Source organism: Oncorhynchus nerka, linkage group LG23, assembly GCF_034236695.1.
Source record: "Oncorhynchus nerka isolate Pitt River linkage group LG23, Oner_Uvic_2.0, whole genome shotgun sequence".
Lineage (NCBI taxonomy): Eukaryota > Metazoa > Chordata > Actinopteri > Salmoniformes > Salmonidae > Oncorhynchus > Oncorhynchus nerka.
In genome coordinates, this window is record NC_088418.1 from 48,631,418 (window position 1) to 48,651,603 (window position 20,186).

At 44.5% G+C, this 20,186-nt stretch overlaps 1 protein-coding gene across 2 annotated transcripts; it reads right to left on the reverse strand.

The window, feature by feature from the left end:
* Positions 1-46: 46 nt before the first annotated feature.
* LOC115106979 (zinc finger protein AEBP2-like) lies at positions 47-19,713 on the reverse strand. 2 transcript variants are annotated; one of them, XM_029630244.2, is made up of 8 exons: positions 19,082-19,713; positions 15,599-15,815; positions 14,988-15,095; positions 12,789-12,975; positions 12,172-12,296; positions 6,404-6,471; positions 4,383-4,496; positions 47-1,850 (listed from the first exon to the last, which is right to left on the reverse strand). In XM_029630244.2, exons 1-8 carry the CDS (start codon positions 19,588-19,590, stop codon positions 1,838-1,840), a joined length of 1,341 nt encoding a protein of 446 aa, XP_029486104.1. In that variant the 5' UTR covers positions 19,591-19,713; the 3' UTR covers positions 47-1,837. The 2 variants fall into 2 exon arrangements, with proteins under 2 accessions (XP_029486104.1, XP_029486103.1); XM_029630243.2 differs by having other exon boundaries at positions 12,172-12,314.
* Positions 19,714-20,186: the final 473 nt, after the last annotated feature.

Here is a 20,186-nt window from a genome sequence, read left to right on the forward strand (position 1 = left end):
ATCCCACCCATGCCTAATGTCAGAGGCAATTATAAGAGATGACAGGTTTAATTAAACATTTTATTTAAAAACAAAACAAACTGTGATGCCATGTTATAATGGACCTCTACACACACACACACACACTTCGGTAGCTATTCAGACAGACCGTGAAGAACAGTCCTACTGTATAGTTCAACATGATCATCTCCATTCCCCGCACTAACATGCAGACGTTAGTTAGCCAGACTGACAGAGGACTGGAGAGAGAGGGGTTAATAATACTGTTATTACTTGCCTATTGCCAGCAGCACAAAGATAACGTACAGAAACACACACACAGGCCTTACAACTTCCTCATCGTCATCTTAACTATCAGAAGCTGCGACAGTACAATTCACCTAGCTAGTGTCAAGACAGAAACAGGGTGCACTTAACAGCCTATTTTCCTAACTATTTTCCTATTGCATTATGTACAATTATTACAGTTTAAAACCTTTTTTTAAATTTTAAAATTTATTTTTTAAATGGAGCAGAAATAATAAAACATCTACAGTACAATTTCCAGGTATAAAAATATATTACCAATCTCCAGGAGTATTTACAAAGACACGTTTCTCTACAAAATGCAACTAGGTCTCTACAACATCAAGTAACTGTGCTGTTAAGCTCGTAGTCTAGTTGTATTAACTAAAACACCCCCAAAATGGCTCAAATGTTCAGCACCTAGTATATAATACATTTGGCCTACACTACATGACCAAAAGTATGTGGACACCAGCTCGTAGAACATCTCATTCCAAAATCATGGGCATTAATATGGAGTTCGTCCCCCCCTTTTCTGCTATAACAGCCTCCACTCTTCTGGGAAGGCTTTTCACTCGACGTTGGAACGTTGCTGCAGGGACTTGTTTCCATTCAGCCACAAGAGCATTAGTGAGGTCGGGCACTGATGTGGGGCGATTAGGCCTGGCTCACAGTCTGCGTTCCAATTAATCCCAAAGGTTCAATGGAGTGGAGGTCAGGGCTCTGTGCAGGCCAGTCAAGTTCTTCCACACCGATCTTGACAAACCATTTCTGTATGGACCTTGCTTTGTGCAGGGGGGCATTGTCATGCTGAAACAGGAAAGGGCCTGCCACAAAGTTGGAAGCACAGTATCGTCTGGAATGTCATATGCTGTAGCGTTAAGATTTCCCTTCACAGGAACTAAGGGGCCTAGCCCGAACCATTATTCCTCATCCACCAAACTTTACAGTGGGCGCACCTTATTCGGGCAGGTAGCGTTCTCCTGGCATCCGCCAAACCCAGATTCGTCCGTCGGACTGCCAGATGGTGAAGTGTGATTCATCACTCCAGAGAACACGTTTCCACTGCTCCAGAGTCCAACGGCGGCGAGCTTAACACCATTCCAGCCGACGCTTGGCATTGTGCATGGTGATCTTAGGCTTGTGTGTGGCTGCTCGTCCATGGAGACCCACTTCATTCTACTGCCAATGTTTGTCTACGGAGATCGCATGGCTGTGTGCTCAATTTAACACACCTGGCAGCAACGGGTGTGGCTGAAATAGCCAAATTCACTTATTTGAAGAGGTGTCTGCATACTACTGTGTATATAGAGTGTATTTTCAGAAACCATTGAAAACAAATACTAAATTAACTTCATCATTTGGAGGAATTTGACATTGAAAAGAAAGTGAAAAGAGCAGAAAGTTAAAGAAAAAAGGGGGGAATTAAAAGAGGTATTGAAATCTCTAGTCTTCTCCACTCCTGTCCAGACAGGATATGACATGGGGATTTCCTGTGCCAGGTGACATCGTCAGGCTCCTTTTCGAGTCCCTTTTGATTGGTCCTCAGTCTCTAGAAGAACATCCTGTAACGACAACGGCACTTTACATTCGTTTCCACTTATGCATCTTGTGTACGCATGACATCACTCTTAACACGGTCCAACTCCCCCCACAGTCATTCATGTACTGTAAGCATTCAGAACATGTTCAGAATGTTATACATTCTACCGGGGTATTTACAGAACTATGAGAGGATACCGACCATTACATTTTCATACAGGAGGAATCAAGGCCCAGGGAACCACTTTTGTGAAGAAAAATATTTATCAGGGGAGTGATGAGGAGGGTTGCATTATAGTGGCCAGAAGGGTCAACAGCAGGGGATGACACCCAAGGTGCAAGATGGCATTGAGGGAGGGAGGTGGGTCAAGAAAGGGGTGGAATGCTTTGTCTACGGCGTAGTATTTTCTTCTGGCTGACAACAGTGACTGGCGCCACCTGGTGGGGAAATAAATAGCAGTCACATCATTCCTGAATCTTGAAAGCGGTTGCTTCTCAGATTACTCCTGGCACACAAATCATAATGACAACACACCATAACCTGACCCTACTGAATGTCAGGCATGTCAGGATTCTTTCTCTCACCATCCCATACGAGACAGAGAGGAGGAGGAGAGTGGAGGAATGTGTGTTTGAAAACAACAGGCCAAGGAGCCAGTGAGTGCTTCATGGGTTAGGTTAGGGGTCACCCAGGAAAATACAACTCGAGTAAAGGTATTTGGTTTAAAAATTAACTTACGCATCAAAAGTAAAGGTATAAATCATTTGTAATTCCTCATATTAGACCAACCAGACGGCACGATTTTCTAGTTGTTTTGAGTTTACGGATGGTCAGGGGCACACTCTCAAATGAAGCATTTGTGTTTTGTGAGTCTGCCAGATCAGAGGTAGTAGGGATGACCTGGATGTTCTCGTTAAGTGCGTGAATTAGACCTTTTTCCTTTCCTGTTATGCATAACAAGTTTTAAAAGTACTTTTGGTTGTCATGGAAAATGTATGGAGTAAAAAGTACATTATCTTCTTTAGGAATGTAGTGAGGTAAAAGTAGACAGAAATATAAATAGTAAAGTAAAGTACAGATACTGTTAGGTACAGATTCCCCAAGGAACAACTTTAGTCATTTAAAAGTATTTTTTACTTAAGTACTTTACAACACTGAAGGGGGGGGCGGCTCTTCAGGGAACCAGACCTTCTTCACTTTGCCTATAAAGCATTTACATCACTTAAGGGGGGTCTCTTCAGGGAACCATACCTTCTTCACTTTGCCTATAAAGCATTTACATCACTTAAGGGGGGTCTCTTCAGGGAACCATACCTTCTTCACTTTGCCTATAAAGCATTTACATCACTTAAGGGGGTCTCTTCAGGGAACCGTACCTTCTTCACTTTGCCTATAAAGCATTTACATCACTTAAGGGGGGTCTCTTAGGGAACCATACCTTCTTCACTTTGGGAACCATACCTTCTTCACTTTGCCTATAAAGCATTTACATCACTTAAGGGGGGTCTCTTCAGGGAACCATACCTTCTTCACTTTGCCTATAAAGCATTTACATCACTTAAGGGGGTCTCTTCAGGGAACCATACCTTCTTCACTTTGCCTATAAAGCATTTACATCACTTAAGGGGGGGCTCTTCAGGGAACCATACTTTCTTCACTTTGCCTATAAAGCATTTACATCACTTAAGGGGGGTCTCTTCAGGGAACCATACCTTCTTCACTTTGCCTATAAAGCATTTACATCACTTAAGGGGGGGGGCCTCTTCAGGGAACCATACTTCTTCACTTTGCCTATAAAGCATTTACATCACTTAAGGGGGGTCTCTTCAGGGAACCATACCTTCTTCACTTTGCCTATAAAGCATTTACATCACTTAAGGGGGGGGGTCTTCAGGGAACTATACCTTCTTCACTTTGCCTATAAAGCATTTACATCACTTAAGGGGGGGGGTCTCTTCAGGGAACCATACCTTCTTCACTTTGCCTATAAAGCATTTACATCACTTAAGGGGGGTCTCTTCAGGGAACCATACCTTTCACTTTGCCTATAAAGCATTTACATCACTTAAGGGGGGGGGGGTCTTCAGGGAACCATACTTTCTTCACTTTGCCTATAAAGCATTTACATCACTGCTTGTAAGAATAAAAGAGAGGAAAGACTAGGTACAACAAACTCAAAGCAGCCGGCATTCACGTGCAAGGCCGACGTGAGGTTCAGGATCACCTCTCTCCATGGGCATTGGGTGTTCATATTTAGCTCTGTGTTGCATGGCCATCCATTACAAGAAGCCTGTAACCATCATTAATTAGCTGTGTAAACACAGAGTAGCACAGGCCCTCGGGGATCACTGGGCCAGTACGGAGTCTAGGAAAACACACTGGCTGTGGTAGGTATGCTCAAATTGTTGTTGTTGTGAGTCAACCATTGTATGAGTCATGTGCACGTCCACAGGCACACACACACTATTTGGAGAGTAAATGATTAGCCCTAATGGTCTATGCCTCAAGATTTGGCAACCCCTCCCCCCCCTCCAGTGCATGCACATACACACACCTGTATATGTTGGGGTCCAGCAGTACGTGTGTCTCCTGGGGCAGCTGGGAGAGGTGGACCACCTTGGTCTTCTGCTGTGGCCGGTCACTCTCATTCACCCACACATCAGGTAGTCTGGAGAGGGGGATAGAGATTGAGAGCAAGCGAGAGGGAAGGAGGAGATAGAGAATGTGAGAGCACAAGGGAAGAAGGAGGAGAGAAGGAGGAGAAGAGAGTGAGGGAGAGAGAGAGGGGGAAGAGGTGACAGACAGTACAAATCCTGTAGTTGGCACCGTGGCCTCTCTGAGCTGGTGTCTGACTGGCATCTAACAGAAATGGGTTAAGAGGAGATTGCAGTGGTACAAATGCATGCTTCCTAAAGTGCTCGTCTAACTAAAGAGTGTATTTAGGTGTTATCTGTGGGAAACATTGGGAGAGTATCAATGCCAGTACTGGGCTCCTCTCTACTCCTGCTACAGTCGTCACTGTGTGCGTCACCAGGAAAGCATCCCAATGAACAAACAGAGAGAGAGAGAGAGAGAGAGAGAGAGAGGATGTGGGGGAGATGTGAATAAGCGGTGCCTGGTTCATCGTTAGCAGACTGCTTGGCTATAGATCATAGATTCAGAGAGGGGCAGATGAAAGCCCTAGGGGGAGGAAAGGAGAAGGAAAGGAAGAAAGTGGATAGTGGATGAAAGGAGAAGAGAGAGGTATTGAAGAAATGGAGAGGCGAGAGGGGACCATACCCTTGCAGAGGGATGAACCCAAGTGGACAGAGCCTAAACAAATGGCAGAAAAGCACCCAATAACATGCTAGGAGACAGAGAGGAAGGCCTCGGCTGTCGCCCGTTACGGTTTAAATCACAGCAAATACAATGCTCACTGTACACATAGGATGCTGCTGCAGCGCCGTAGCTGAGGGCTAGAAGTGACTACAATAACATCTGGTAGACATTCTTCATAGTAGTGTGGGTGACAGTTGCCTTTACAGCAACATGGTCCTTAGAGAGACATATCCAAATCTTAAACAAAACACTCTCACAGCTTCTGAAACGAGTGCCGCAATACGCCTCTTGCTCCTCCTCCTCCCTTCTTCATCCAAAACAACAAAAATTCAAAAGAGAGAGGTTTATTTTGGACATGTACCATGAAAGCGAGCGTCGTTTTGGCTTATAGCCCGTTTCCTGACCCAGAAAGTTGCTTCTATCGGAGATGAGCTCTCTGCGAGAGGGGTTTTAGACAGAGCAGAGCTGACAGCCTGTTCCTCCAGCTGAGAAACTAATGGCTAGAGAGGAGGGCTGCACAGGGCTTTGTCTCAGTCTGAAGTGACTTCCTCTCCTTCTCTCCTCTGGCTGAGAGACTAATGGCCTGAGGAGGAGTAGGGCTACACAGGGCTGCAGCTCAATAGTCTGAAGAGGCTTTCTCTCCTCGTCTCCTCCCCTTCAATCATTTCCCTGATAATATAGCACGCCAACTACATAGCTAACTTAGAATATTCCAGTCTGAAATGCACACAGCTGGTTATGATAGCTGTTATGATTGTCAAGGGAGCTCTTGGTCATTCATTCTCTCCTAAACTGGGCCACTGATCAAAATTAACCTATGGGAATACACCCAAGGAAAAGAGAAAGAGTTAGGGAGGGATGAAAGGATGGACAGAGATCACAGGGTAGCTCCCACGACACGAGTGAACTCATGCAGATCACTGACCCTTCTGGATGGAGACGCTAACCTGGGTATCCTCCTGTGTGTGTGTGGTGCGGTGGTAGGGTCACAGGTGACTGCCAGCCTCCTGCCCACAGCCACAGGACAAATTGACTAACCACCACTAAACGCCTGCTGACATTTACAGAGCAGGGGAGGAGAAGGATAGGAAGAGAGGAGGAGGATAGGCCTCTTTCTTGCCAGTAGTACAGGAGAGAAAAGGGAGCAAGGGGAGAGAAGAGGACTGTGGCCTCGTGTCTGCCAACAGGAGAGAGATGAAGAGCAGGATGTGGGGAGGAGAGGTAGAGGGGAGGGTGGAGAAAAAGAGGGCAACTCACATGTCCTCGGGAGTCCAGTGGAGGAGGACTTTAACCTTCCCAGAATCTTCCTTCCTCCTCGCTATTACCTAGAGACAGAAGAAGAAGAGAGGTAAGACACCACCCAATAACAGAGACATTGGAAAAACAACACATTGTTGTTGAGGTCATACTGGAGAGATATTTGGAGAGACACACCCACCCACACACCATCCCTAACCAAAGGCCTGATGCTGATGGCAAGTCAGGAAAAGGAATCAGACACCTGGCTCCAGTCTAATTAAGCCAGACTCAATCTGTCCTCCCTCCCACTCCGCAGACTAACACTGTTACTTCACTGGCCTGAAGACGCCAGTCCAGCCACTAAACATATACACACACCCTGTGTGTGGTAGGAACAATACAGCTCCCTGACTGACGTTAGTGCATTCCACAGTGAGTGAGTGAGTGTGACCCTGGACCAAGGTGAAGACTAGGAATGCTCTTTATCTTTAGAAACACACAGATGGATGTGTGCATACACGTACACACACACACACACACACACACACACACAACGTAAGTCACAGCGTGAAAAGACATTACACTAGACTCTCTCCCATGGTTTTATTAGCTTTTTGCTTTGGCTTGGAGAAGGCCTGCTGGGTTTGCCTGGCTACCCAAAGTACTTGCTTCAGCCAAATGCTACGCCACGCCCACGGACATTAATTTCTTCTCCGCAATGAGTCTGGATCCGAGTACCTCCCCGACGATGTCTAGAACACAAACACATTCTAACCATTCTGATTGGTCCCAGAAACTGATGGGTGGGGCCAGAGCCAGAACACACGTGGATAAAGCTGATAAAGACGTAAAGACCCAATCGTTGATGACTTTGTTTTGTACAACACCCATCAGTTTGCCATCCCCACAATGATCCACAATGATGGCAGTCTCAGACTTAAGTACGAAGTGAACAGAGCAGCGGAATAATTCAGTCGGAGTCGTCAGGCAACTACTGGGTTCCTACGCTGTCTGTCTCTCTTGATTTCTCTGTGAAAATACCGGTAGAAGTTCTCCAACTGCATGTGTAGGGGAGAGATGGAGGGAGTGAGGGAGGACAGAGGCTGGAAGGAGGTGAAGAGGTCTGTTTTCTAAGCGGCTCCAACAACAGGCCTGGCTGGGTCTGGACTCTGGCATGTACGTCAGAGCAGTGTGTTTCGTGGGAGGGTTGCTGGCAGTTCCCTTTATTAGCAGTTTAATTAAAAAAAGGGGCACAGGAGTCAGTGTTATTCCCTGGCTGGGCCCTTCATTTTCAGCAGGCCTCAACACTGCACACATGAACTCATGTGAGTTTAAACCGTCAATTTTGGAAAACAAGTTGTGTGATTGATGCTTTAAAAATGTGTTTTATTTATTTTTTAAATCAGCATTTAATCTCAGCAGGCTTTTCACTTGAAATAAATGAAGCTTTAATTGACCCTGGTCAGCCAGTCGACTGCCTGCCCCTCTCCCAGCCTCTAGCTGGCTCAATGGAAGTTGTCAACTTTTTGTGAATCTTTGTTTTCATTTCAACAACTTTATACTTGTGATGTGTTAGACGCCTTGAGCAAGATTGCTTCATCCAAAAGATCCATTCTTGCTGCAGCTTTAAGCTCCTCTGATTGCAGAATCTTTAACACATGTTTACCAGAAGTATTTTTGGTGCCATCCCCAGGGTCTGGAAAGTGGCCCACAAACTCCCCCTTCGAAAGGTGGTGTCGGGTCACCTAAGCAATTGGAGCCCTATGTCCAAACTCTTGCCGAGCAAAAATGATAGAACCTTTGGTAAATACTCAGATCCTTTTTAACTACGAAATGTATTGTAATTATACAACTGGTGAGTCTGACGGTGTCTGTTCCACAAGTTACCACCGGCTAAAGCTATGATGTTGAAATGCTAATTTTCTCTGTTCTGTCTCACTGTCCAATCAGCCCAGCCGGAAGTTTTTATTTTTATTTTTTTAAAGCAGAGTTTAAAAAAAAAAGATATATAGTAATAATAATTCACAAAAGTAGCGCACTGGGCCTTTACTAGTATTAGTGTCGGGACAATATCTTGTGGAAGGATGAAATAGTATGAATAAATGAATCAAAATAACGCTCATGAAAATATGTCAATCATTTGAATATGTTGGTAACCCGTTGTATAAAAGTTATAATGCCCTGGAAGCCGGTGTTTGCCGACCCTCGACTAGGTCTCGGTCCTAACACCCGTGCCAATATATCCTCCAAACACCGGCTTCTCTGGCATTATCACTTCAATGGAAACCAGTCAGGTTTCAGACCAGGTGATAGAACCATCTCTGCTACTTCTTTGGTTTTAAATTATGTTCTTAAATTGCTTGGATAACAAGTAACACTGCCCGGCCCTTTTTGTTGACCTGTCTAAAGCCTTCGACTGTGTTTCAGCCATTTTTTATTTGACCTTTATTTAACTAGGCAAGTCAGTTTTAATTAAGAACAAATTCTTATTTTCAATGACGGCCTAGGAACAGTGGGTTAACTGCCTGTTCAGGGGCAGAACGACAGATTTGTACCTTGTCAGCTCGGGGGTTTGAACTTGCAACCTTCCGGTTACAAGACCAACACTAGGCTACCCTACATTACTTATTCAGAAGATTCATCAATTGGCCTGGACCAGGCTGCGTTTAGCTGGTTAGGAAATTATTTAAAGACGCACCATACAGAAACCACTCTGCCAGTTCCTGGTTGCTAAAATTCTAAGTTTGCCAAACTTCAGTTGCTTTATTAGCAGAATAATTCAAAGGGGCATGGGAGTAAAGTGTAGAGAATCATTGTACCATCTAAACCACTGAAATATATTTTCCATAAACCAAAAACATTGTATTTTCAGTTGTTTGAAGCAATTGTACAAAACCTAAAGAAAGACGCAAAATTGAAACTTAAGAACGGAAAGCATAGAAATAAAGCACATATACACCTCTTCTCACATATACTTGCTTTCAATGAGAATGACAGCTCTATAACTCACATGTCTATGTGAATTTAGTTGGGTCACCCAAAAAGTTACAGATTGGCTGCTTTAACAAAAGGACAGAACACAGTGTGTATTTACTGATGGTGTTAAATCGGGTTGTCTTGACATAAAGGGTGTCCTACAGGGATCAATTCGTGTTCCGGTTATGTTCACATTAACAATATTGGTTAATCTGTATCAAAAAAAAACACAAAATTAACATTTACCTGTACGCAGGCGACACTGTGGTGTATGCTATTGACCCCGCATCTGACCAGACCCTGTCAGTCTCAATCTTTCGCTATTGCCCTCCAAGAAGGCCTTTGCTGAACTGACATTGGTACTTAGTGCAGGTAAAACCAAGAACATGTTATGTTCCAAATCACATAAGAATCTGATAATTTATGCATAAGTACTCTGTATGGGTGTAATGGTACACGTATTCGTACCGAAACATTCGGTTCAGGGACCTCGATTCGGTCGCACCGAACCCGAATGAATACATAAAAAGCCTTTTAGGCAATGCATACGCTGCGTAGTAGTAGGCCCATGCCGTAAATCTGAACTAAAACAAGCATGTAATGCTATTCCGTTAAAACTAGTGCCTACGCGAACGTCGGAATCAAAATGACCTTAACTGGCGCATTTCACATTTTGTGAGGCTCAGCCAAGGACGAGTTCTGTACGATGGGGAGGTCGATAAACCCGAAATGGGAGGATCATCAACAATCCTTTAAATCTCCAGTTTGTGGACATTCAGGCTTCCCCAGCAGATTACAACTGATATGGGCAGAGAGTTGTGGATAAAACGTTAACAGTATGTGGCCACGCTCAACAAGAATATCCTATGCAGCTGCCAACACCTCAAATGTGTTGACACATTTACTCTGATGTCACCCCAGTACACCGGAGCAAGACGGAAACGCAAAGAAACACCACAGTCTCACCTCGGCATTCAAGCATTCCTTGGCAGCTGACTCTGACCGGGCCGAATACATTACAAGAGCGATAGGTAGGCTGCGTTTCATTATTTGCTTTATAACCACAGACATAACCAATCACGGTGATTGAGAATAGGGGGGTTTCAGCGCCTTACGAACTTCCTCTTGCACCAATTTAAGCAAACAGGTTGTACCCGCTCTATATGAGCAAGCCAAAGATGCGGTTTTGAATGAATTGGCCAACGCACCCCTGTGTTGCGCTTACGTAACAGTGACAGACATCACATTACCCTGGTATAGGAGATGTGCCGTGCTACAGACATGCCCCTTTATGAGCATCTGGCACTGAAGGAGACAGTGTCATGGTGTGTTCGTAACCAAGTGGGAATTTACCACATACGACTGGGGAAAACCCACTTGAATGGCCCTCCAACTGGTACTTACTTGTGGGAAACTTGTCAATGATCTGAAGCACACACTTCTCCCACATGATTACCTCGGGTGTCGCCTACTAAGGAAATGGCCTCGAGCAGCATTTGGCAGTTAAATGCAGCAAAACATTAATTAAAAAAATATCTATTGTGGGTATAAAAATAAAACATGTTTACAAGCATGATGGCTGTACTTTTAGTTTATGGTTGACGCAGCTTGTTGGCAATTAGCTACTGGCGTTTCTCAACGCGTTCAAATCACATGAACGCATCCAACTGGTATTTATGACTTCACAACTCTAAATTCCCACCTCCCAGAAGGTGACAAATGCAGCATCAGAGTGGAAACATGAGAGGACCAACATGACAATCCTGTCACAACAGATTGACAGGAATATTGTGATGGGAACTTCACCGAAACTGAACCGTGAACCCCCAAAAACATATCAAACCGTGGGTTTGATGAACAGTTACAGCCCTAGTACTTTGGATTGTGCCCTCGTTGATCGTGTCCCCTCTTATAAATATCTGGGCATCTGGATGAACGAAAAGCATGTTGATGAATAAGTTACGAAATTAATCGGTCAAATAAGCTTCCAATATAGTGACAAATGCTGTATTTTGTTAAATAGCAGAAAACAAAATCATCCAGTCAACATTCATTCTGGTTATTGACTATGAGGATTTGTCTATAGAATGCAGCTACCACTGTACTGAAGCCGTTGGGCACAGTTTATCACAGTGCATTATTACGGGCGACAGATTCCGTACACATCATTGCATTTTGTATCAGAAAGTAGGATGGCCCTCCGCGAAGTCTCGAAGATCGAGGCATTGTGCTCTTTTTTTGTCTATAAACTGCCATCATACGTTACCTCATTGTTAAACTTCAGACGTAGAAGTTACCAGACCCGGACTCAGGGATGGCTAACCCTGGAGAGCCCTTCAATCTCCACCGAATTAGGTAAATCTGATTTGAGTTTTTCTCCAAAAGTCCTTAAAAGTTAGAGTTGGTGCCTCTAGAGCAATTCAGGCAGATGTTAGAGGGCTTTTTACTGAAGAATGTGTTTGTTTCATACGGTTGTGTTTACTTTTCACATATTGTGTAATTGATGCGTGTATAGAAAGACATGTATAATAGTGCAATGTTTGTGTATTGATGTGTTCATGCAGGCCTCATCTGCATAAAGAGAACGTGGTCTCAGCATGACTCCCAGCTTAAATAAAAGTAAAAAAAAAAAATACTAATAAACTCCTCTGTACAGCTGAGACCGTTATTCTGTAGGTCTGCTGCGCCCTCTGCTGTCTGAACAGTGAAGTACAGTGTGTGTGCAGGACCCTGCATGGTCTGCTGCCGCTGGATCCCTGACCATGCTATCGTAGACGACGGTGATGGTGTGTGTGTGTGCTACTACTAACCGTGCTGTGAAACACCACACTGTGTCCGTTGCCCAGGCTCTCTATATGTGTAGCCAGGTTGAGGCAGATGGCCCGGTGTCTGATAGCATCCATGGTCTGGGCATCAAAGAAGTCGTGAGGTCGTGCTGGAGGGACAGAACACACTGGGGTGAGAGAGGGGGAGCGTTAAACTGAGGTTCATAGGTCGGGAGGTCAGAGGGGATTAGCCAATCAGATGGATCTGACCCTCGTAGATATTCATCATCAAAACGTTTCCCACCACCCGATTGGTTAAGACGCTTGGTTTGAATGCCAGGCAACCTGATCAGTGAGTACATGATTGGTTTATTGATTGATTGTATGACTGAGTGTGTGCCCGTGCATATCTGTGTGTATACACATGCTTGCATTTGTGGGTGCTTGTATTGCCATCCTTATGGGTACCAGAAATGCCCAAAAGTCCCAGAGGACAAAGGCTATTTTAGGCTTAGGTTTACAGTTAAAATTAGGGCAACAATTAGGGAAAATAGGATTTTTAATGGAAATCAATTTTAGGTCCCCACAAGGATAATAAAACATATGCTGTGTGTGTATTGCGTGTGTTTATATGTGCGTGTGTGTGTTTCTCGGATACGTACGTAAAGACCGCCTGCGTTTGTTCTTGAGTTTCCGCCTCTTGTTAAGCCCCGCCTTCGAAGGTGAATCCTCCTTCATCTTGCCCTGATTGGCCAGCTTGTTGGAGTTCTGGGAGCTGAAGTGGGTGGGTACGTGGCGCGCTAGCCCCCCCTGGGAGGCAAACGTGGCATTGCAGCCCCCCACCACACACTGACAAAGATGGAGACAACACCCGGTGAGAACACGGACTAGTAGATTTAACAGTAGATCGCTTATACAACAGCACTTACATAGAGAATAACAGTATTGGTCGTTCTATTTGAAATCTAGCTGATTTCTATTTCAATAATAGCTGAAAGGGTTTAATACACAGGAAACTGTAGGTCCAGAAGGCACAGTTCAATGGAAACATTCAATATAATATCATGCATTAGCTTCACACAGGGTAGTGTGTGACAAGTGTATTGTGTGGGAGATCATTAGAATCATTCTAAGACTAGAATAATCTATAGCACCTGACATGTACATACAGAAGGTATGAAAGTATTCACACCCCTCGACTTTAGCCACAATTTGTTGTGCTACAAGCCGATTTTCAAATGTCCAAGTAGAATTGTTTTGACAAATGTTCACCTATTAATTAAAAGTGAAAGCAGAAATGTGTTGCGTCAATAAGTAATTTGTAAGTCGCTCTGGATAAGAGCGTCTGCGAAATGACTTAAATGTAAATGTAAAATAAGTATTCAACCCCTTTGTTGTGGCAAACCTAAATAAGTTCAGGAGTAAAAATGTGCTTAAGTCACATCATAAATTGCATGGACTTAAGTGTTTAACATGATTTTTGAATGACTACCTCATCTCTGTACCCCACCCATACAATTATATGTAAGGTCCCTCAGTTGAGCAGTGAATTTCAAACAGATTAAACCACAAAGACCAGGGAGGTTTTCCAATGCCTCGCAAAGAAGGGCACATATTGGTAGATGGGTAAAAAATAATTATTTAAAAGCAGACATCGCATATCCCTTTGAGCATTGTGAAGTTATTAACACACAGTCACTACAAAGATACAGGCGTCCTTCCTAACTAAGTTGCCAGAGAGGAAGGAAACCGTTCAGGGATTTCACCATGAGGCCAATGGTGACTAAAACAGGTACAGTGTTTAATGGCTGTGATAGGAGAAAACTGAGGGTTGATCAACAAAACTGTACTTGCTCCACAATACTAACCTAATTGACAGACTGAAATTAAGGAAGCCTGTACAGAATATTCCAAAACATGCATCCTGTTTGCAATAACGCACTAAAGTAAAACTGCAAAGAATGTGGCAAAGAAATTTACTTTATGTCTTGAATACAAAGCTTTATGTTTAGGGCAAATCCAACAACTCATTACCGAGTACCACTTCACATTTTCAAGCATGATGGTGGCTGCATCATGTTATGGGTATGCTTGTCATTAACTAGGACTTTTCTTTAGGATAAAAATAAATGGAACAGAGCTCAGCACAGGTCAAATCCTAGAGAAAAACCTGGTTCAGTCTGCTTTCCAGCAGACACTGGAGACAAACTCACCTTTCAGCAGGACAGTAACCTAAAACACAAGGTCAAATATACACAGGAGTTGCTTACCAAGACGACATTGAATAATGTTCCGTAATGTTCCGGAGTGGCCTTGTTACAGTTTTGACACAAATTGGCTTGAAAATCTAATACGAGACTTGAAAATGGCTGTCTAGCAATGAGCAACAACCAACTTGACAGAGCTTGAAGAATATAAAAATAATGTGCAAATATTGTACAATCCAGGTGTGCAAAGCTCTTAGAGACATACCCAGAAAGACTCACAGCTGTAATCGCTGCCAACGGTGATTCTAACATGTATTAACTCAGGGGTGTGAATACTTCTGTAAACGAGATATTTCTGTATTTAATTTTCAATAAATTAGCAAAAATAAATAAAAACATGTTTTCACTTTGTCATTATGAGGTAGTGTGTAGATGGGCGAAGGAAAAACAATTGAATCCATGTTGAATTCAGGCTGTAACACAACAAAATGTGGAATAAGTCAAGGGGTATCAATATGATGAAGGCTCTTCTGTATATGACATGAGGATGTGGTTTGCAGAGTCAGTGCTTTGATATTGTGTGTGTGTGACAGTAAAGGGAGAGTGAGCGAGCGACCGAACAGGAAAATGGAAGAAAGGAAGGCATTTTCTCACCTTGAATGGTTTGTCTCCGCTGTGTGAGACCATGTGTCTCTGGAGCCAGCTCTGACTGGTCGACGGGGTGTTGTACACCTTGCAGCCTTTCCACAGGCACACAAAAACCTGGCGAGAGGACAGCAACACTGTTAAACACACGTCTCTTCACAGGTCACTCACAACCTAGCTCTTATGAGTTACCCAAGATGCAATGTAAGAAACTAAATGTCCTACTATCCTAGAGAATTGTAGTAGTTGGCAGATGGACATTTCATATATAAATTCAATGACGGATCATTTTTAACCGAAGCACCTAGAAACTCAAGCCCCCGTAAACTGACCCCCACCCCCTCTCTGAACCTACAGTTCCAAGAGAGATAAAACATCAAGCGGTCTTTGTGCAGCAGTACTTCTCATCTGGACTTAGTTTAACACAGGATGTTTGGATTATCTTCAAGAGGGGGATTGATATTTTGAAGACAGGGTTGTGGTGGTGGAGAAGAGGAGAAGACGAGTTGGAGGCGTAAAACTCGAAGGGGAAGGAGGAAGGGGATAGAAGATGGTGAGCAGGCAGGCAGGACAGAGAAGATGATAGAGGAAGTGAAGGATAGAAAAGAAAAAAAACATACCCCTCCCCGTTGTCCGTCCACGTGCACGCCCCTGATGTGCTCAGCCAGGTCTGGGCTGGTGGTAAAGAGGAGCTGGCACTGGTCCCAGCAGCAGGTGTATGCCACGCCCTTACCCACCGACGGGGTGGCGGTGCCCGGGCCGTGCCCGTTCATCATGGCAGGTGTGGAGCGCCCGCTGGACGCTGTGCTCTCCATGTCCATCAGAGTACTGCTGATACTGAGAGAGAGGGAGGGAGATGGGGTCAGCACAGAGATCTGTTGTACTACATAGCAATCAAATGTTATTAGTCACATCTTACCTTGAAATGCTTACTTACAAGCCCTTAACCAACAATGCACTTAAGAAAATAGAGTTAAGAAAATATTTACTAAATAAACTAGCGTAAAAAAACAAGAGTAACAAAATAACAATAATGAGGCTACATACAGGGCCTTACCGGTACCGAGTCAATGTGCAGGAGACAAGTTAATCGAGGCAATTGAGGTAATATGTGCACGTAGGTAGGGGTAAAGTGACTATGCATAGATAAACAGTGAGTAGCAGCAGCGTAAAAAAGGGGGAGGGGTCAATACAGCCATTTAATTAGCTGTTCAGCAGCCTTATGGCTTGGGAGGTTAGATGCTGTTCAGCAGCCTTATGGCTTGGGAGGTTAGATGCTGTTCAGCAGCCTTATGGCTTGGGAGGTTAGATGCTGTTCAGCAGCCTTATGGCTTGGGAGGTTAGATGCTGTTCAGCAGCCTTATGGCTTGGGAGGTTAGATGCTGTTCAGCAGCCTTATGGCTTGGGAGGTTAGATGCTGTTCAGCAGCCTTATGGCTTGGGAGGTTAGATGCTGTTCAGCAACCGTATGGCTTGAGAGGTTAGATGCTGTTTAGCAGCCTTATGGCTTGAGAGGTTAGATGCTGTTCAGCAGCCTTATGGCTTGAGAGGTTAGATGCTGTTCAGCAGCCTTATGGCTTGAGAGGTTGTTAAGCAGCCTTATAGCTTGGGAGGTTAGATGCTGTTCAGCAGCCTTATGGCTTGAGAGGTTAGATGCTGTTCAGCAGCCTTATGGCTTGGGAGGTTAGATGCTGTTCAGCAGCCTTATGGCTTGGGAGGTTAGATGCTGTTCAGCAGCCTTATGGCTTGAGAGGTTAGATGCTGTTCAGCAGCCTTATGGCTTGGGAGGTTAGATGCTGTTAAGCAGCCTTATGGCTTGAGAGGTTAGATGCTGTTCAGCAACCTTATGGCTGTTAAGCAGCATTTTGGACCTAGACTTCGCGGTCTGGTACCTCTGGTTGTGTCGTAGCAGAGAGAACAGTCTGACCAGGGTGGCTGAAGTCTTTGGAAATTTTTAGGGCCTTCCTCTGACGCCGCCTGGTATAGAGGTCCTGGATGGCAGGAACCTTGGCCCCAGTGATGTACTGGGCGGTACGCACTACCCTCAGTCGCGCCTTGCGGTCAGTTCTAGTCATGGGTTTGGACAGCCTCAGTCACTAAATCTTGGTGATTTAGTGCGTTTATAGCATGTGCCGACACCGCTCTTCAACAGACGGTGCCACTTCTCTGGGGCATATGAGGTTTAGTATGCCTGGTCTACAAGGAGGGATGTGAGGGTGTCATGGCGGATTTTAATCTCTGGCCACTATAGACATAGAAGTATATCCCTTCGTCCTCACACACAAAGCCTCTCAGAGTGCACTAGTGACACAGTAATGCTACCATGTTGGACTGAATGAAGAGAAAGTGACACACACACACACACACACCTCATAAAGCTGCCTGCCTCCAGCTGCTCCCCTGCTCTGTTCCTGAGGTCCTCAATGCCAGCAGGGGAACAAAAGTTACATTGAGACCATGCAGCTGCCCAAACAGCAGAGCTCTCTCCTCCATTCACTCGCTCTTTTCTTACTACAGGCCTTTCTACCCCGGCTAGACAAAGCAACACACCAGGACGGGAGAGGGGGGGAAAGGGGGTGGGATCCCCTCTCCTTCAGATACAACAGGAGCTGAAATGTAGTAACACAGGGTCTTAGGCCTTTAACTGGGTTTCTTTTGTTAGCTACCCGCTACAGGTCATCTTATGGCTACAGACTGAAACAATCTACTGGGATCCAGAAAGGGAATCATCCCACTATTTTAGCAGCAAAAGGAGAAGGGTGGATATCGAGGTGTGTGAAATGGTTGATTTCTCTGCTTCCGTCTGAATAAGAAAAGTATGTGTATATTGTTATTTTCTGTTGGCTAGTCTAGTGATATTCAGACATTGTGTACAGGGGCAAATCTAGATGTATTAGTATCTGGCCGATAGGACCCTATATCTACACTGGACTTTTGCATACAGGCTTTTGCATATGTGTCTGTGTGTTGACTTCTATTGTTACATGCACATAAAGAGTCACACAGGCGTAACCGGAATTCTGCACAGTGTTAGGTGAATCAGATCGGCGAAACTCACTGCTTCGGCAGGCCCGCAGCAACCCCGAGTAAAGTATCCTAAGTTGCTACTGTAAGAGAGTTGAGCAGCGAGTTGCATACATCATTACTCATTTCTAACGCCTTTGATCGGATTCACTCTCTCGTTCTGCACTAGTTTATGATCCAGTGGAAGTTCCATCTTGGCCATTTCACATAATGGCATGGGGAATTCTGGGTACACATCTAAATATCTCAGAAAGACTTGTGCGTGTGATTCCCTCATGTGCATGTGGGTGAGAATCTGTGTGTGTGTGTGTAGGACTCATCTCAACATAGACATCCTGTAACTACAGTGACCCAGCCACAAGGCCAAACCAACTAGAAGGCGACGAGGAGTTGTGTTGACCACACTGACACGTCTGTAAGTGTGTGTGTAGATATGTTAGTGTGTGATTATAATTTTCTTTGTCTCGGTGCTCCACTTGTGAAATTACTCATGGGACTTTCACCAAACGGTTTTCAAGGATACATGCCAACTTGGACGATCTTACTCACGGAATTGGTTCATAAGATAAAATCAAGTCTGAAATGTTCATATTGCTGGTGTCTCTCTTTTTAAAACGTGGTGTTATAGTAGCTACGTTATTACACAATGAGCATCGTGGTGGCCAAGTGGCAATGCAGGCCATACATGGACATTATGTCCAGATGCGGGTGTACGTGCAGCGTGGAACCATTCCGTTGAAACCTAAAGGCAAACCTAGGCCTATTCAACTATCGGTTAAAACTATGCATGTACCCAAATGTTGTCAACTGTCCATAACGCATCGTTGCGCATTGGGTGGTGATGCATTGTAGCAAAACAAACCCTTTTGTTACGCTAAACTGTTGTTTGGCAAAAGACAAGGTACGGAGATATCACACAACACTGTATAATTGCAAGGATAGTGCATGCAACTCGTGACAATGTAGTTTGATCACAAACGTCAACACCTTATCGAGATTGAATCATTGTTGGTGTCGGCTGGTAACATTGTTGCGCTGCTTTGTATTCAACATTTGACTGGGTATTAGTAATGCACAGACCTGTCTTCCGAATCCATTCGACTGAGAGGTTCTCCATCCGAGGAGGATATCTCGACACTGGCCCGTCTTTTGATACCGTGGTCGGTTTTCTCCGTGGATTCCTCGCTTTTGGTCTTGTCGGAGCTAGGAGGCGAGGACACGCTCTCCTCTCTTTGTTCTTGATTCAGCTCCACGGTGCTCTCCCCGGTTTCGGTGCTACTCGCAGGGATTCCCTCCACCGGACTTTTAACCGGTTCAGACAGTTCACAGGCCGGTTCGTCTTCTTTGTTGCCGTTTTCCGTGGGTAAAACCGATTCTTTGGCGACTTCTGGTGCGACTGAAGGCTTCTCCTCTTTGCTGTCTCCGTTGCTCACGTCCATTTCGGTTTCGTCCTCGTTGTCACCCGGTTCCTGTTTCGAGTCTGCAGGGCCCTGCTTATTATTCATGTTCTCTCCCTTGGCCAATGTTCCATTTTGCTCGTTTGCCGGTGTGGAGTCTTGTTCGGTACCGTTGGTTTTAACTGCAGCCATGTTCACAGCTCTTAGTAAGCTATTTTGTGTTGTAGGCTACTACCCCCCCAAAAGTTGGTTCTTTCTCCCAATCGCATGCGCTGCTTCACCATGAGCGTTCAACCGCGACGCGAGGGGAGGAGGCATAACCATGACGTAGTCCCCCGCATTGTGGACCGTTCCACGTGTTCCAGAGAACTATTGTTATATGTTTTATATTTCCAAAAGAATTGTTCCAGAAAACACAACATTGACATAATTTAAAGTGAAATGTTAGGGCCAATCACCCATTAATACATTTCAGTCATAAATCTAGACAATTCTTACCACCATACCGGTGTTCCACTCTTAGCGGGCCTTAAGCATATGTGTAATTATGTTTTTGTATAAAGCCTAGATTCAGGACTTCGTGCTTTTCAGCTAAAATTATTATGTAGAATTCTTGCCACCAACAAAATGTTGAATATTTGGGGCATAAAACCATCGAAGCTCTGCAGATTTTGTTGTGCGGATACAGAATCAATAGACCATTTATTTTGGTATTGCCCTCAGGTAGCCTGTTTCTGGTCTCAGGTTCAGGAATGGCTGAAAATGCTTAACATTGATCTAAAATTGAC